Raw genomic sequence first — 20,034 nt, 5'->3', positions numbered from 1 at the left:
CTAAGCATTGTGCAACTACTTCAGGGGCACCCTGTATATCTCAAAAGTGATTTTGTGGCTCACTAAAAATTTTCCGTTTTTAAAACATTTTATTAGATTTCACAATTTATGATAAATTAAGCGGAAGCCTTGACACTTCTCTAATAGAAAAAATCGTTTATTTGTATTAAGTTTTATTCAAACTTTTATGTTTTATTACTCTTACGTGTTTTATTCAATTAAATCGTACCTACCTCTCTTCAATAAATATCAACAAAAAGATGATATTGTGGTGGACTTTTAGTTGTTCAATAAATGCAAAAAGCTGTGTTTTATATTATTTTTATTATAAAATACCAGTAATAAATACATTATAAGAAGATAAATACATCTTGTATGTTTTTACATTCCCTAGCAATATATTAACTAATACTCAAAATAGTTTAATAATTTACAAACTAACGGGCGTTATGTTTAGAAAATCATTATATCATCAATCATTATATAATATTTTCCTCAGGGAAGAACAATAAAATTTTAAAATATAAATAGGAAATGTAATAGTTATTATATGAACGTTTTATTCGAAATGTTTTAAGATGAGCATGGAACATTTAAATACATAAATATATATACATGATGACCACAAAAAAAGCATTTCCGCATATTAGCCCGTACGTTTCAAAACACGTGTTTTCAATTTTCAAACAGCTAACTGTATTGATGCACTCCGGAAAATTTCTGTACCTGTATGATGTATCTACTTTAGTTATTTTCGGAAATAAATTAAGATCTTACAAGTGAAACCTGAACTATCCTGATTAAACTGATGTCTGTTTAATCCCAATACTAATCATTTCTAGTTAAGTATCTCAAATCTAATCATTGATTATTTAATGCATTGTATTGAGTTCGGAAAACGGGTCAGATAGGATTTTATTTTCAAAATTATTATTTAAAGTTATGATAATAAATCTTATTAAGAGAGGAAAAAATTGAAGCAGAAATTCGAGAATAATAATTTTGAAGAACTGACAATAACATAATCTTTCTCACAAATATCTAACAATCACCATCAGAAACATTAACTCTTACTGGTTACCATTTCTCTAAAAACTTCCCTATTTGGATAACAATTTAATCCAATAGTTTACGTTATCCAATAGATATAAAAATTACAAAATAGATATTATTCCTTAATCGTTATAAAAATCTCATTTTAACATTTCGCTATAATATTGACATTTTAAATTATTATCTAATAAATAAGGTACTTATGTGCAAAATGGTACGAATTTACATGTTTTCTGCTGTTATTTACATTTAGCGACCTTATACTATAATAACTGTACCCCCAAGGAGAACCAAGGATATCATGGGCTCATTGAAGCCTTGTCCCTGTGGAGTAAAATAAAATGCATTTTCTTGAGCTTACATGTATGATGTACGATACGGTTAAAATGATAATGCAATCAGCTGTCGATAATTCTCATAGACATATATACAGGGCGTTTTTTTTCAAAACGAACTACCCTAAGTAACTTTTGATTCTATGGAACGTTTAGTTTAAGGAAAAACCCGTCCATTGAGATTTAAAAGGGGAATCTATATATATATATATATATGTATATACGTAAATATTTCCTTTTTTTGCATTTCATTTCAAATATTCGTAACTTTTCAAAACTTAAAGCTGGCTCCAAATGAGCATTAAATTCGGCATAATAACCTTAATTTAACCGATTGTATATTTGTTATTGCTTAGAAGATACCCAGATATTCGTGCGAACTTGGAGCACCCTGCATTTGCACATCACAGTGCTCAAAACGGCAATATTCAAAAATTACGATTTTGATTTTAACTCCAAATGTTACATAAAGGGCCCTACTATAAACATAATGTTAACAATTATCTAAACCGGAAACAATTGTTGCTCACATATGCAAAATGTTGATTTTTATCAATTTTTATCAGGTTCCAGAATGGATGTTAAGCTACTAAAATAACAGATGTTTATTACCAAATGATGGAGATTTAAGATATATTGACATACTAGAACAAATTTAAATATTAAAAATACCTTATTTCCTGGATTTTCAATATTTTAGAGGACTTTAGATGACATTAGTTTTATATAAACTACTTACAAAAGTAGTCGAAACGGCACATTTTTTGGTCATTTTTCGGAGTTCGTATATCAGCAATATATTGGTGGATTTTCATGAATTACAAAATCTTTTAGAACTTTTGACGAACGCTCATCTTGGGAAAAATATTCTCAATGCCATACTGGGTAAACAAATTTGGTTACTTAACAGATTTTTGTTTCTCTGACAATCACAGAGTATTTTAAAAAATGTGGAATTTTTTATTCCATTAGTCTGCATCTAAAGAATGAAATATAGCAATAAACTAAATATAGCAATTGTGAGACTTTTTTAATGCAAACGGCTATCCGCTATTGATTTTGCAAAAACGGCGTTTTAAACACAATTTGTTTTGTTTAAATATTATAATAATTATTGAAAATCCCTGCACATAATGGAACTGAGATCAAAGATAGAAGTCAAGTTATTGGGATATCGAAAAGTTTGCGAGGGAGATAAAGTTCTCGCTAAATTAGAAATAAAAGCTCTTAGGAAAGTTATCAGCAGTTTAATCATTTTGAATAGGAATTTCTTCTATTCTCAAGAAGTTTATCTTAAGTTTAGTAGTAAATATAGATCCCAGATAATAATAAAGTTTCTTAATCTGTCGTATGTCAAACACTTCAATTTCTATAACTCCTTTCTCGTATAATCACTATTATTATACTAGACTTTTAGACATGCTTTTGCTTACAAAGTCCATTTTGTCTAGCGAAGCTTAACTCAAGAAGCCTTTAACCCTACGGCAATAATCGTTCTTTCGTTGCTTCAGTAAATCAGGGACCGCCTATGAAATAGTACACGTTATTGACATTTCACGAACAGTTTTTTTAGTGTCTGCCTCGGGCATTATTTGCAAAAAAAAATCGATCAGCAGAACTTTCGAGATTCCAGAACTCTCCGTTCTTTGCGAAAAATTACAATAATAACCAAGCGATTTCATTTCTGACTCTAAAAAAAATTCTAGATTCAAGCAAGTGTTCCTCTCGAGTGTAGAAACACATTTTCCATAATAATTCTCGTCAGAGTTTTATAAACCCTCGAGAGAATAAAGAGCAAAATAAGTGGATAGAAACAAAAATTTAGTTTTGAGTGAAGCATTTCCAAATCCTGGAAAACCAACTGTCTCGAATTAGTCCAAAAAGAAGGTTTATATAAAGATCCCGATCCAGATTGTCAGGCATGACGATTGATGAAGGTGTTTGCAGAAACCCGTTGGATCTAAGATATGTGTCGGTACATTCGCCGCGGCTTTTCCAGGGAATTAGTCTTGTCGCCTGTTTACCGTTTAATCGGGGCCTCAAAATCACATTTAAAAAGTGTCAGGGTTTTTTAAATTCTTAACTATCTTAAAGCTCATTACCTGCACTAGATAGAAACACATATTTTTCCAAAAAAAAATGTTTAACTATTTACACTACTCCTGTCGCTTTCGATACTTTCCTTCGTGCTTTCGTCCCCTCTGCATGGCCCACACATTCGCTTAAACAGCCGAATTCATATGATTCACAGCACTCGCATGATGACTCCTAGCTGCGATTTTCTTTAATCGCTAACACTTTGTTAAAACAGTCAAATCGGTGCTGACAGTATTGCACTGCTGGTAATTGGTAGCGTCGGTCATAAGGTCCGGCTTCAAAAGGTTGTTTTCGCACTTTTTACGCACTGACAATCGCTGGGTGGGTCGGCCCACCTCGTCCAGACCTTTTTCGATACACAGAATGTCTTTAAATTCCTTCCAGAAATTTTCGTTGAGACATCCATAGAGAATAGGGTTGGAACATGCTGAAGACATCCCCATCATGTGGCAAATTGCGTAGCAGACCTGGAAGAGAAGAAGCTATTCAGAAAGTGTTTGCCAAGAGAAGTTAGGGGAAGATTGAGGACATTGTAGAGATATGTTAAACAATAATGATCACTTCGGGCAATTGAAAATATTAATGGAATAGAGCGAGCTCATGTAATAACACTCTTTTCGTGCCCTAGATATCTCATAATTCAAAATAAATAGAAATCGAAGCATAACATGCGCGTGACTTTCAAAACCGCGGTATTCAATGTGGTATTTTGATAATTGGTAAAGGAGGGTTCGGTCCATATGATCCCAAGACATACAGTAAACACTCAATGTTGTTCGCTGGGATTTTTTATGATATCTAAATGAAGCTCAAGATTTGCTTCTTACTGTTTTCTCCTCGAACGAATCTAATTCACTTTCTTACCGTTTCATCAATCGCAGTGTTATGCATACTTTTATTGAATTACGTGGGAACGAGCTTTCTCCAGAGGAAACTCATTTATGGTTGGTTCAATAAGGGGAGCATTATTTCAACAAAGAACTATTGATTGAATATCAATAGCTCTGTTATAATCATGCAACAAAACGTATTTATTGCACGGATTTAAAATCACATCCATAAATTTCCGTTTTGTTGCATTCAGCCCCTCGGCTTGTATGCTATTGAGGATTGGATTTTTGATCACGGTATTTAAATTATTATTTTCAACTCTTCAGTAAAGCCCCAAGTCAACGTTTGCTTGGACATCTCTTTTTTAGTGATTCAATTTCATAACGCAAAGCCATTTTTCATGAGGTGTAATTAACATTCAAGTTCACGTATCAGGCAAATACTCACCATCATCGGTTGACTGATGAATTTATCCGGATCGGGTGACAAGTCTGCGATCAGGTTAAACAAATTCAGAGGCAGCCAGCTGATACAGAAAATAATAGCAATGGAACCTAGCAGCAAATTGGTTCTCTGCAACCTCCTACCCCTCAGCTGTCTTCTGTTCTTCTGAAGGTTGTCTTCAGTGCTCACGAAACCTGCCTGGAATCTGTAGCGCAACTTATACGATATTCTATAGTATGCTGCCTGCAACAAAGCATCAGTATCATGAAACCCTGATAAACACAGGTTTGCCTTAATTAACTTTATTGAGTGATGTGTACACAAGTTGGAGATCGCTGCATACGTCATTTTTACAGCTCTGAAATAACACAAAGCAAGAGATTTGTAGTGTAAATCGTAAAAAGTTATGCAGTGAAACACGATTTAGCTTTTACGTTACGAGTTCAGTTTGTGCAGTACTTACTGAGACAATAATTATCGGCACAGTATATTGGAAAATTAACGTGAATATTGAGTAATACGCTCGTCCATGTTCGATTGGCCAGTTCTCTATACAGAAATCCAGACTGAACATGTCGCTACCTATTCCAGGTAAATCGTGGTGCTGCAGGTGCCTGGCAATAAACAAGGGCATTGCTAGTATGACAGCCACAATCCATATCAGAAGTAGGATGAAAGCAGCTCCGAAGATTTGAAGGCTTTCTTTCGTTGGATAAACAATCACCTGCAACAAACCAGAAGGTTCTTCTTAGACAAAAAAAATTAAAAATACAGAGTGTCCTACAAATATACCGACAAGCTTTAAAGGGTGGTGAAGATATCAATACAAATTTTTTCCGTTAATAAGCGCAAGCGCGCGAATGAACCGCTTAAGCAGAAAAAGGACAATATGGTATTGGTTATTATAATCACTTTTTGCTCGTGTTAGATGTTATTTTATTAATAAATAAAATGTGACTTACAAAAATTGTTCAAAATGTTGGCCATTTGCCTGAATTCAAAGACTGCACCGTCGGTTTATTGACGCGCGGACCTTATGGAATATTCCGGGAATAGATTCTTGATGCGTGCAACTGGCCATTATCCTTACTAAGAGATCTTCCTCATTACGAATAGACTTTTTGTAGACCAGAGATTTGCGATAACCCCAAAAAGAAAAAGTCCAGGGTGTCGAGATCGGGAGAAAACGCAGGCCAGGCTACAGAACCTTCTCTTTCAATCTTTCGATGTATATCGGTAAGTTCTCGAAACGAGAAATTAACGTCCATTTCCAAATTTTTATTTAAAAATTAACACAGCGAATGCTACTACGCCAAATGAATAATAATAATGTACGAATAATACATATGATGGGCTCAGAATACGCATCTTTGGAATATCAAATTGTGATAAAGAAATATTTGTGTTCGCCAACAACGAACATAGTTGAAACGAAAAATGTTCGTCGAAAGACCGTGGTGTTCAACTAAACCAAGTATTAAATGAGTTATTTGATGTAACTTAAGACATTCTATTTGCTCAACTGGCCGAACGGCGCTTTAGAGGGCACGTGTTTATTAAAGGAAAAAGTTATATTGATGTCCCTCACCACCCCTTAAAATTTGCTAGTGAATTTTTGGGACGCCCCATATAATTTCTTAATTGAGATGTCTGGATAAATGACAAAAGCGTTTATCAAGCTCAAGTGCCATCAACTTAGTTGTTCGCTTCCCTAAAATGAGATGCTTTATTTTCATAACTTCGCAAGTCAATTACAAGGCCCACAATTTACTGCTAAGTACTTTAGACAATGGCTATTATAACAGACTCCATCGCCATGGCTATTTTCCGTTGATACTACCTAAAGTGATCTTATCGTTTCGTCTCAAAATAAAAATCGAAAAATTAATTTTCATTTTCTGGTAAGATGCCAAATATGTAATGTTGATAATGCCTAGGCATCGAGCGAATGCCTATTTAACAATACCTTTCAGTTGTTTAATGGATCAGTATTTTAGGGGCGCTTCCATATATTATAGCTTCATCTATCATAGGGATGAAATAGCAGTTTAAAACCTTTATGGATTTTTTTTTCTTGAACGAAAGCCTTGTATGCGTTCCACTTTGATTTTGACTTCTAAAATTAACTGTGGGCTGAACTAATAACGTTATTGTAAATATGGTAGATGCTAAGAAAGTTCAGGTTTTATGAAATTTACGCGCAAGTTGATCGTGTCGTCCCGTCACAGGTAATCCTTACTTGCCTCCCATATGTTCTAGAATTACCAACATTTTCTACATGACCCTCAGAATTTTTAAACACCCTATCCAGCTCTTTTTCTGCGACTTTCCCGAAATCTACTTCGATACCACGAGCAGAATGAGACCTGCACGGCCTTTTAGTCATAAATGTAGGGTTGTAGATATTAGTTGTAAGTTAGGATTAAGGAGTTAGGGGGAGGACTTAGAACAATCTACCCTTGCGGTACGCCCATGGTGAGCGTCAACCACTTGACGACCATTGAGCGTGTGGCGCCAAGACGACGGACGGTACCTTCCAGCAGTGTCAGCGACAAGGGTCGTCGTTTCTACTGACTGTAGTGGTTGGGTATGATGTGCGATGGCTAATCAATGGTACGCCTATGGTTCGCCACCCTGGGCACTTGTCCTGAAGGAGGCGAATAAGAGCGTGGGATAAAGGGGATGAGGGAGGCTTTTTGGGACCCTCTTCCGCGAACCTCTGCCTGACACACTTGTAAATACATGTACATACTAATAAACGACACTTACGATTATTTCTGACCTGTGATTTCATTAACATCTTAAATTCTAGTAGAATCGAAAACCTATCGATCCTACATAAACTTATTAGAAGTTATAATAATTATGTCAGTCTATAGAAATGGCGAGACCCTGTAGCAAAGTCTAGTCCACAACGTGCTTATATAATATTATTGCGAACAGCAGTAGTAAAATCTTCATTGAGCACACTGAGTTGTAATTGCTGATTTTCGATCATGAATTATAAATATGTTTTCTGTAATTTACTGGTTTACAAGCAAAGAAACAATATTAATGTGATCAGATGATTCAGCAAATAGAGTGTTAAGGTTCCCAAGTTTATACAGCTTCAGCTATGACTTATGCAAATACGTAAACTGGCCAATTAGAAATTCATACGTAGTCTCGAAAAGGAAAACAATCATGAAAGTCTTCTAAGTTGATTTGAATAAAATTAACCAAAGTAAATAGATTTACTTAAAGCTCTTTTGTTAAATACGCGAGATGAGGTAAGAAAACTTTAAATTTCCTTTACAACTTTCGGTAATTAAATATGAAGTACGAAAGCTGGAAACTCGAATGGCTCACGATAATACCCATAAATTATAACAATTTTATTAGAAACTGGATGAAAAAATTAAAGACGGTCACTTATGTTAACATAAATTCTCGATTCTTCATAATTACAGGGTGTTAATTAAGTACATGCACTTATTTCAAAGAATTAATCTTTAAATGATTTTATCACAAAAATGTCCTATGAATATAGGTCCGCAACATCTTTGTTTAAGAACTAGAGGGTGTTGCAACTTCATTTTTAATTAATTATTTTTTCATTTTCGGACAGAGATGTAACAATCGGACAAAATTGAGTATTCAAGTGTTTTTATGACGCAAAATCCAAATATTGTCTTCATTTTTTTTATTACTGATAGAGGGCGCCACATACATAGCTCCATCATATTTTAATTGGCCCTAAATTTTTGAGCTACGCTGTTAGCCATTTTTGTGTTAAAAGGTTTATTGTACATTTACCTCTATTGAAAAAGAGTGCTTTTAGAAAATATCTATAGAAGTAACCGTTTTGGAGATAAAGGGATTTACAATTAACATGACTTGAGCAAAATTGGTCTAATAACAATTTTTGGAATTATCAAAATTAATTTTAAATTACTAGAAATTTTGAAAATAGCCACCTGTGACTTATATACATATATATTGTACAGTATGTTTCCTAAATGATTGGCAAAAATTTACGAAGCTATTCTCTGAGTAATGTTAAGAATTTTTTGTTTTTTGACGATTTTAGGAAAAATACTTTGTTCCCTTGATACAAGGTGATAAGTATTTTTTATGAAATTTATTAAAACCTACAATAATTGTTCAAAATGACTGCCGCGAGCTTGGATACATACTTCTAATCTTCTCTTTATTGACAGCCGAGCTTTTTCAAAAATATCAAGACTATTTTTATTGAATTGCATCCATCCATTATACAATTTCTCAAAGATTCCAGGCTTCCCACTGGATTAGTGTAAACTAATGATTTTATATGACCTCATAGTAAATAGTCCAGAGGGTTCAAGTCTGGAGATCGGGCTGGCCATAAATGATGCCCACCATGACCAATCCAGTGGTCTCTATATTTTTCCATAAAAAATTCGCGAGCAATCCCACTAGAACGCACTGATGCTCCATCGTGCATAAATCACATTGCATTTTTGGTTACCAATGGTACATTTTCAAGGAATCCAGGAAGCGATTGTTCCAAAAAGTTACGATAAACTACGCCTAGTAAATCGTTCTGATAGAAATATTGGTTCAATTAGTCAATCACCCACAATTCCAAACGTTTAACGAAAATTGGTGTCGAAAATGAACTTCTAGTACTTCGTATGGATTTTCTTCTGTCCATGCATGATTGTTATGAAAATTTCTTATTGTACTTCTCCAGACATTTGCTTCATCGATAAAAGGAATCAGCATAATCAGTTATGGAATTTGCACCAATGTGTGTAAAACCATTGACCAAATACAATCTTCAAGGAAAAGTCTATAGGAAAAAGAATCTGAACACGTTATGTGTGATACGGGCACAACGAATTCTTTCTCAAAACTTTCCACATAGTCTTATTACTAATATCCAAAGCCATTCCAATTTTTCTAGTTGAAGTACTTGAATTTTCCTCTATTGTATTTATAACATTTTTTTCCAACTCTGCCGTTCTCACAGTCACTTGTCTTCCTGCATCTCCACTTCCTTTTAATGTACCTGTTTCACGAAGGCTTAGATGAGTTCTTTCGAACATTTTCCCATTGGGAACATTGCGATTCAGAAATCGTTCAATGTAAAATTGCTTCGCTCGTAACGAATTTCCATCGGCAAGTTCATATATGAAATCCATTTTAGTTATCTCAGCATTCGTATATGTATTCATGGCAAAAAAAAGATTAAAAGTGACAAATTTGTAAATGTATTCAAATTAAATGACGTTCAACGTGTTTAATAATGATGTTTTCAAAATTTACGCTATCTCGCTACACTTAATTTAAACATTTTAATAAAAAAGAAAAAAAAATGTCAATAATCATTTATGGTTTTGTATCTGGGGAGCAATGTATTTTTCTTCAACCATCATATAACAAAAACTTCTTAAAATTACTCAGAAAATAGCCCTTCAATTTTTGTCTAACATTTAGGAAACACTTTGAACATTATTTTCTATAAATTTACAATTTTGCGCAACTATTACATCTCTGTCCAAAAATATTTAAGAAAAAAACAATTAGAAATGAAATTTCGAAATCCTCCAATAAGTACAAGTATTTAATTAACGTCTTATGCACTACCATTTCTTTGAAACACTGAAAAAGTGTATATTTCGAATATGCAATGCAATCAAATTTTTACGTTATGAAGTAATCAAGCTGGTTATATTGCCTTGACGACCCTGAAAATTGTTGAAAAGAATGAAAAACTGTTTTATTTATCTCAAAAAAATGTATTTCATAACAGCTAGAAAATTATGATAACTTATAATCTGCTTGATATTGAAACAATCAAATAAAAATTAAAATTTCGTGTTCCACAAAAAGCTGGTTTATAAGCTTTTATCGCTAAAACCACCTGTCTTCCCTCAACCGGTCATTGAAAAATCGGCCCTGGGCCATTCTACTCAACATTACAATCCGGTTATAAAAGCATTTTATCAAGTGGTTATTAGCAAACTCCTCTCCCTTATCGCTCTGAATAATTTATCGTGTTGTTTTAATTTACAACTCCCATAAATACTTCAATTGCGCTGTCGCACTTCCTAAAAACTCCAGATAATCGTGCGGTAAACATAACATTTATCTTCGGTGTTGACAAGAAAGATTCCAGTTACAAACTAATAATGATTAATGAAACTTGAAATTTAGCCGCAGAGAGACAAATATTATTCTCTTAACTTAAAGTATGGAGTAAATTTAAATCAACAGAATGGGAAGCATTGTGTTGGGGAAAATGGCAAATGATTTTCTCGTTCACTCTTTGAACGCTATGTTTCAAATTGAAACTATTTAGTCAGTCAGGTATCGGCAACACCAATTAAAATCGAGTTTCAAGTTAGCAAAACAGATTTAGTTAACCCGATTAGTATTCCTTGGGTATCACGTTTTCGTCTCTCATTGAAATAGTTAAGCTACGTGGCGTGCACGTTAAGACTGTTAGGATAATAGAAGTGGGAATAATGTGTTAATATTCAATATTTTTAATTTGGGTAACAAATATACATACAAGGTGACACTTTAAAAACTTGCAATGATTGTATCTCAGGAACAAAAAAAGATTTGAAAAATTACTCGAAATCGTCTTTGTAATAGATAGGGGGGACCAAAATTATTTAGTTATTAACCTACCCTCATCTACACTCTAACCCCAAAGACCCAAACTTTGTATTTTGAAATTACAACCCCCCACGGTAAAAGCTCATTTTAAAGCTCTTTAAAAATGATTTATGATCGTATTAACTGACATCGCATCTGTTTAAGCAGTTATCGAATTATTAAATAAAAGAGGAACAAAATGTTTGCATTTCTCTTTTATTTAAATAAGTGTTTAAAATGGTTTTCGTTATTTTCCAGACAAATATAAAGCCTGTTTTAAATTTCCTAACGAACGTTAGCCACAGTTCCCCTTAATATAACCCGGCATGCTTACATGATTCTCTCCCGTAGTTCCTCAATTAAGTCAGACTTTTAAGATGACAGAGTTTAGGTGTCCCCATAAAAAAAAAATCAAGTGACGTTAGATCTGGAGACCTTGGTAGTCACTCTATAGTGCTTTGTTTACCAATTCATTTATTTGAATAATAGTCACATTGCCCAATTGGAACCACATAGTGAGGAGGTGCTCCGTCGTGTTGAAAATATAGTAAACCCTCTTTTAAAGGCATATTTCCTTGTATATCAGCCTGTTTTTCTAATTCATGAATAATCAAAGATTTAATGGTATTTTCAAGCATATCGGCATAAACCGCACCATTTAAGTTTCCCTCTGTAAACAATTGACCAATAATAGCATCCCCCAATGTGCAAGCCCAAACATCAAGCTTTTCAGGGTACGGGGTATGACCTTTACTAAATACGTATGTGTTTTGCTCAGTCCAGCAACGACAATTTTATGCCCGTTTAAGTAAAATGAATAGTCATCATTAACACAAGTGTTCTTCACAAGTCGAAGTTCGGCAGCAATTCTCTAAATGATTAATTCACATAATTCAATTCTCTTGTCAGAATCACCATCATAAAGTTATTAAACGATTTGCATTTTATAAGAATGAAACTTCATCAATTTTAATGCCGTCCTAATAGTTTCGCGTGAAACTCCCTTTACTGTAGCTGTCTGACGTATCGATAATGTAGGGTTCAACCCAAACTGATCAAGAACTTCCATTTAAGCTACTTCGTCAAGGACTCTAAACTCATTCCTTTTGGTATTAACGACAGAGCCTGTCTCTGGAAATTTAGCGACTAGCTGGCGAATGTGGTCATGGTTCACATTTCTGTCATCATATCTGTCATTAAGCACAGCAGCTACTCTGAGGAAGCGACGATTCTCCAAACCATAAATGAATATAATTTGTAGACGTTTAGAAATATTGTAGAGGGTGTTCGGATTTGGAGTGTTTTGCCAGAAAAATCTTAATTCTCGGCCAGATACGGAAAAAAATGCATGTCAAGCATACCTATCAAGAGATTGATTTTTGAGAAAATATGAATGGCCCCGTATTTCAATATTTTTATAGTCTACGGAGCTACTGGACGTTTTTCAAATTTCGGCCATTTTCGAAATTCTTCATACCTTTTTTGTTTAGATCAATATTGAAGTAAAACAAAAACGTTCTTAAGGGACTTTTTCGAAATTATTCCAGTCATGTGCATAGGTTTTTGCTACAGTGTACCGTTTTAACTCTATATTGTCCTAAACAAAAAGTTATGAAGAATTTTGAAAATGGCCGAAATTTGAAAAACGCCTTCTAGCGCCTTGGACTGCAAAGATATCGATATACGGTTTTCGCCATTAATATTCCCTCAAATTCTAGCTCTTGACATGTATGCCAGTTTTTCTCTATCTAGCTGGGAAATGAGATTTTCCTGTCAAAACACTCCAAGTCTGAACACCCTATACACTATTGTGAAAAAAATAAAATGAAACAAACACTTTAATGACATTAATGCACAAAGTTTTTAATATTTTTAGATAATATTACTCAAACCCTTGTTGTTTTATCTCAATACGAAAAGGAAGTGAAATAAATTAACCTCCAAAAGTAGAATTTCGTATTGAAACGGGTTTACTAATTTTGCTAGGTACAATGGCTATAATATAAAAAAATAAACAGTCAGAAACTCTTCAAAACCTCTAAATAAACCATAAAAATATTATTGGAAATATTAGTCTGCGCTTCAATACGATTCAGAAAATTTACATTATCTTCCATTTTTATTTAATGTTTCGATAACTTCTTGAACAAATGCGATGTTGGTTAATAAGATCGTAAAGCATTTTTAAAGAGGTTTAAAATGAGGTATTTCGAATGAGGGGTTGTCATTTAAAATTACAAGGTTGGCTGGAGGTTAGAGGTTAGATGTAGATAGGTTAGTAAGGACAAAAATTTTGGTTCTCCCTACTTATTTTAGAAACGGTTTCGAGGAATTTTTCAAATCTTTTTTCATTCCTGAGATATAGCCATTACAAATTTTTTAAAATGTCACTTTGTATATGAATAATTTAACAAAATAATTTTCATCAAAACCAAATTGTATCAAGAGTAACGTATTCTTGCCAGATATTTAAGATGAGCGACCTATTCAAATTTTCCGCGTTTTTCCATCGTTAGTTTGGTACAAATCATTCATCCCCTGCCATGGCAACAAACAATAAAATCTATATTGGACAACGATATCGCTAAAGCTAAACCAATACCGAGACACAATATAGATTGTTTGAGTGATAATTTACATATTGTGGATTCAATCCCGAGCAAACTTTGCGTAAATAAACTTAATATTGTTATAACTCTATTATAATAAAACAAACAGTGTCTAATTTGTTGGAAGTTGCAGGGTCCTAAACAAATAATAGAAACCTGTCTGCCGGAATGTATTATGTGGCAATAAGGACTCAGTTTACTCAGTAGGAAAATAAATTGTTTAAATATGTATTTTAGAAAAGAAATTAGAGTTGCAGAAATTAGAGAAGAGCACAAAGTGAGCCCCACTTAATAGGCCAATAAAAAGTTATAATAAAAACGAGATGTTCTGTTCCATATTTTTCCATGTAACTCTAGAACTGTGATAGCTGTAGAGTAAAATGAAGGGAACGAAAACGTTTCCAAATTGAGCAGCGAATTCGATTTCCCGGAAAGAAATTATCATTTAAAGACTTAGGACTGGGAGAGACGAAGAGTATCTGACCCCACGAACGGTATGATGCCGCAGGAATTACACTATACATTTATTTCAAAACTCGAAAAAATAATTTAAACTTTGTCACCCTGTATATCAAAAAGAACATGTGGACCAAATTTGACCACCCTGTATATAACGCTTTCAGTTATGTTAAGCGAGAACAAAATTATTAACACTAATTTAAATTTGGGTTCTTTCTGTAATCGAAATTTCAAACTGCAAATATTTATTCAAACTAAATTAATATGTATATTATCAATAAAATGGTAATATTCACTTGATTTGAGTTTCAATGATACATAAATAATTTTAGATGGTTTCCAATCAGACTATATTTAGTTTCGTATTTTATTCACAAAAGGAAGCTGAATTTGAGAAAAATTGCGTAGATGAATTTAACTGAAAAGCATTTTAAATTTATTCCCTGCAACGAGTCCCCAGATAAGGTCTAGAGACAACCTTATTCTTTGGGGGATTTAATTCTCTTTATTTCTCTTATAAGGAAGAATAATGCATGTAGAATTTCTGCAGGACAATTTCCTTCAAAATATGAAATACCTCCGATTTTAGCCTCATTTACGCTCCCACTTAAAATCATAAATTTTAAATGCTCGCAAAAGTTTGCGCTCACTGAAGAAAATGCAAATATTTCAAATTTCAAGTGAAAAATTATTTTCAATAGTTTTTTCTGAGGTATTTAACTAAGTTATTCTAGTTTTCTACAGAGAGGATTTTGAACAAGCTCCAGATAAATTTCCCACGAGCTCGAAATAATTTGTGGTTAACTTCTGAAGTTGCTAATTAGAGACCAGGATGAGTATAAATCTTTAATTTACCTTTGCGTTGAAAGTTAGACAGTAGTTCCCAATTCACGAAGTTGGGGGCTTATTATAGGGCACACATAATAGGATAATATTTGTTAGCGATGTACTTAATGCCTCAATTACAGTCATAATATGATCAGTTTTGGCAACCTGTCGGAATTCAAGCACGAGTATATTTGTGTGAACGTAGGCATACCTACGTAAGTATGATATATGCTCGGATATGGACCGCCATTTGTCTCTGCTAACAGAGATAGTAATAATTTCCATGTGTGATATAATGGAAGGGCATTTAATAGCCTTAATTCTGTGTGATATCGCAAAGAGGTTAGTTGAGAATTGGCGATTTCGCAGTGGTTTTAAAGAAAAAGATAAGTACATTACCCTTTTATTTTTCGCCCCATTTTTATTAAACTAATTAAGCTGCTGAAGTAATATTAATAGTTAATATTAACTTTTTTATATTCCATATAACTCCAAAGATATAACATGTATTCCTAAAGTCTTGGCTCTAACAGGTCACATCTGTATATATTAAGTGACATAGGATCCCGAACACCCAGTAAAAAGATTCCGAATTCGATAATATTTTACGCAAATGTTACAACGGTTAAAGTAAGTAAATGATTAAAGTACCAAGTGAATGGAATAATTTCAATCTATTAATTCGGGTTTTTATAATTAATAACGTGTGGGATGCGCCACGATTTCTTTCACATTCATTAACGCACGCAGACACCCTGATGAGGTGGTTAATATCCTCCTAGGCCATTTCATTCCAGCCAACTTCTATCTCATGTCGAAACGCTCCAAGCGCTTGAGAGAGCGGCTGTAAAGTTCGCACTTTCCTACCGATAACCTCCCGCGCGTGTTCAATTGGCGACAAATCTGGGAATCTGGGAGGCCAAGGCAGCAGTTCAATCTCGGCGCGTTGAAAGGTGCAGGTGAGAACTATCCGGTTGAAAGATGGGATTTTCAAAGGTTCTTAAGTATAGAACCAAGTAAGTTTCTATTATTTCTAGGATGAACCGCTGTGCAGTTATATTGCCTTTAATAAAGGCTACGGGTGACTTAGAGCTCTGGGCGATGGCATAAGCAAGGGCACCCCACGCCTTAACACCAACAACACCATGAACGTGTTTATCGACAAAAATTTATAAATCTCGTCGTTCCCCTCGCCGCCTCGTGACCTCTGTCCGTCCTTTCTGCACGTTCGAAAAGAATCTGGGTCCATCGCTGAAGACTATTGCGTTCCCCTCCTCATTCTAGGCTAACGTTCTCTACTCCATCCAAGTCGATTCCGTTTGTGATTCGCCGTCGAAAGTAAGATAAATTGTGATCGGTATGAAAATAGACGAAAGCTTTTGATTCGTCGGTATATATTTCGCATTCCAACAACTCTGCCATGTTCTGCAAACCACTGATTGGCAATTGCCTTGGTGGTAGAGAATCGATTGCGAATAGCGAACAACCTTAGCCAAGCACCTAAAAACTGTGTCGCCCTGCGATCCCGTTTGGTAGCCGTGACGTCATAAGTTAGTTTCTGTATCATTCGTGAAATTACTCAGAAAAAAAACTTAAAACCTGAAGGCCGATGAGACTGACGATGTAATCGCATCGTTTTAGTGGCATCATAAATATTTGTACAAAATATTATCGAAATCGCGACGTTTTTACTGGGTGTTCGCGTTTCTATGTTACTTAGCTTATTGAGATTGTATGCACATCAATATTTGTTTATGAGCGCAAAGTAATAAGCAAAAGGGAAATAGCTGAACAAACTGAAAAAGGTCCGACAACGGGACTGTCCAGAACCGAAACAATTCCGCGTGAATTGTAAGACATGAGAAACATGTGCCACACAACTTTTAGACCTTCAAATTACCTCGTACATTGTTATTCAACAAATTATTCATTAACACGCGATTAATTACTCGGCATGAAGCCTAGTTTGCATACGTTAAAGGCAATTTGCTTGAATGTAAACAACACACGATGATAAAGTTGCGAAAGTTAAAATGAAGTGTAATTTATTATAACTCCAATGCTGTCTGTGTATGTTACCTGCCATCAACCTCAAAGTTTCTGATGTTATAACTGCGGAAATTAATTCCTCGGATGAATGATATTGGTGCAATTTTGAAGTTCGTTAGTTCAGCAGCGTCTTGAAATGGGAAGAGGATATTCGGGATAAAATCAGAAGAGTTTCTTTCAAAACAAAAAATTTCTCACAATAATCGTACGTTTATTTGAATACAAATTAATGAAATTCCGGGAAAATGTGAATAATTTTGGATCGCGCTCATATAAATAAAACTAGCAAATGCCGATTTGATTCGCAAAGTAATGGCGTTCGCACGGAGAAAACAAACCGTTCCCTCAAATATACCTTACAAAATTAATTAGCCCCTTTTGAAGTCGATTCGTCGGAAAGTTCCACATTCCACATCTTTCACCTAATTAACTGCAATTCGTGTCACTCAATTTTTTGAGTGAGGGACGCAAAAGACATTTCCGAAAAAAAAAACATTTTTGGGAACAAAATCGTTTTATTGAGCGTTAAATTAATCATGACGAACAAATACCTCCTCATCGCACGATTAACTAAACCGATGCGGGCTGCGAATTTTCAAATTCGCGAAAGTGAATTTTCTTATAAAGGTTCGCTGTTCTGTGTCGAAGTCGATTACCTTAATTTTAATTTGGTTAATTGCTGTTTGAGTTTCATGTTCAACACATCGGAATTAATTAGTCAAATTTCGTACGCTTGAAGTTCTGTCACGATATAGAACAGAAAATTAACATGCAACTTCGCATTAAATAGTTTGCGTGAAGGTCTTTTAAAGAGCGCGAAGGTAAGCTTGAGAGAAACTATTTTCGAATATTTGTCATTGACTAAACATCTCCAACCATGTGACATGAAGTAAAATTAGCCCCATTAAAAGGCCATAAATCACGTGGCTGACAAATTTATCTTGAAGATAACTTTCGTCTACACCGCGAAACTACTTAAAACTCCGCGGTGATTTAATTATACTCGAGGAAATTGTTCTCCTGGTTTTAGATTATTTGAACATGATTCTCATCACTAATCGTTATAATTAAATAAAGAGAGAACTTCCCGACTATATTCAGATTAGCTTGGAAAATTAAATCAAAATTGGAGCTAATAAAAAAACAACGCTCTTTTGAGCAATTGATGAGCTTAAACATCAAACATTGAACGGTCAAGGTGTGGTTCACACAATAACGGTGAAAAACGAAATAGGCAATTTGGCTTGGGGGATTGCGCACTATCAATCTTTAGGTACATTTTATGGAAGGCATTGGCCAAATAAAGCAGGAGCCGAGATATTGTGGAGCCAGTCAGATAGGATTTGTTATTTCGTGACGGTCTCTATTCAATAGAGGAAATGGGTTTAGGTTGAAATATTCGCCAGCCATTGTCAGAATATTTTTGAATACAGTATTAGTGGCACTAACACCCACTAGGTACAGAAGTGTTATTATTAATTTTGGGCACTGCTACTACTAGTGAAATATCGCCATACCTAACGAGTCTAGAGAGTCCCATTTTAGAGCAATAGTTCCGGAGCTTTCGAAGAATGATAGCAACAAAAAAGCACTAGTAAACCCTTAGAAAAGGTGCAATGTATTGCAAAGCACCATACGCAAGAGTCAATCGGTAAATGGGAATCATAAAGCTGAGTTTCGTGGAGATTTACGTAGAACACCAAAAGTCCCGCGTAAACTCATTAAACATTGAGGGAAATATTTTTCATGGAAACGCTGGAACGCGTCAAATATTGTTTTTAGTTGTGCATTTTTTGACGTGGCAGACATGTACACAGGGCTATGCATGTAATAGATAAATGTACATTTACATTGTTTTTCTTATGATATCCCATGTGTATTATGACACTTTTGAGTTCTTTAAAAAATTCTCGTCATATATCATTTAACATACCCATGTGTAAATTCAACACTTGTTGAAATGTTTGCCCAATGTGGCAATTAGAGTGGCCTGCTAGATCGCTCGACCTCACCCCTATGGACTTTTTTGTGGGGTTATCTGAAACGTCGGGTGTATTGAAATAGGATCAACTATGTAGAAGGGTTGAAAAATAAAATTACTCAAAAAGCTCAATAAACACCCCCCCTCAAAGGGTAGAAACGCTTTTTGAGGAATTTGAATTGCGGCTTGCCCAATGTCAGAAGATTAACGGGGTAGGGTTTGAACATTTAATACATTGGATTATAGCACTTTATATCATTGTTTTTTAAATAGTAATGGTTCTGTCACAATTTATATTTTTTGTAATTTTCTTCGAAACAGATCGAATTTAGCCATAAAAAATATTCAGAGTTTCTCAGAAAATGCAAAAACTTCATAATACACATGGGGTTCCATCAGAAAAAAATGAAAAAGTACATTTATTTGTTACATGGGTAAACTTGTATACATGTCCATTGCCAAAAAAAGCAACGTTAAATTAATACTTAATGTGTTTAGCATGCATTGATGTTGCGTGTATGATGTTGATGTATTAAGCATTTCCTTCAATTTTCACCTAATTTGTGCATTACTTTTGATGCTCTATACATGTGTACACAAGGTGTAATATGTTCACATCGAGATGTTTCAGGGATCAGGCAGTACTCATCGAAATAATTAAAAAATGTTGATAGACCCAGGGTCAAAAACTCACCATTTTTCGAATACGGGACCGTAAACT

General features: G+C 34.4%; 1 protein-coding gene across 4 annotated transcripts in view; it reads right to left on the bottom strand.

Annotated features, from left to right (window-relative positions):
• Window positions 1-351: 351 nt before the first annotated feature.
• Window positions 352-20,034, bottom strand: part of NPFR (Neuropeptide F receptor) — a 74,802-nt gene continuing 55,119 nt past the window's right edge. For all 4 annotated transcript variants that reach the window (XM_066290040.1, XM_066290036.1, XM_066290041.1 and 1 more), the window contains 3 exons: window positions 5,224-5,484; window positions 4,764-5,003; window positions 352-3,952 (listed from right to left, as the gene is read on the bottom strand). In XM_066290040.1, the coding sequence (XP_066146137.1) occupies window positions 3,680-3,952; window positions 4,764-5,003; window positions 5,224-5,484 (774 nt within the window). In that variant the 3' untranslated portion in view covers window positions 352-3,679. The remainder of the gene's footprint in view (window positions 3,953-4,763; window positions 5,004-5,223; window positions 5,485-20,034) is intronic.

The sequence above is a fragment of the Euwallacea fornicatus genome, chromosome 14, assembly GCF_040115645.1.
Source record: "Euwallacea fornicatus isolate EFF26 chromosome 14, ASM4011564v1, whole genome shotgun sequence".
Taxonomy (NCBI): Eukaryota; Metazoa; Arthropoda; class Insecta; order Coleoptera; family Curculionidae; genus Euwallacea; species Euwallacea fornicatus.
This window is presented reverse-complemented; position numbering and strand designations above follow the sequence as displayed.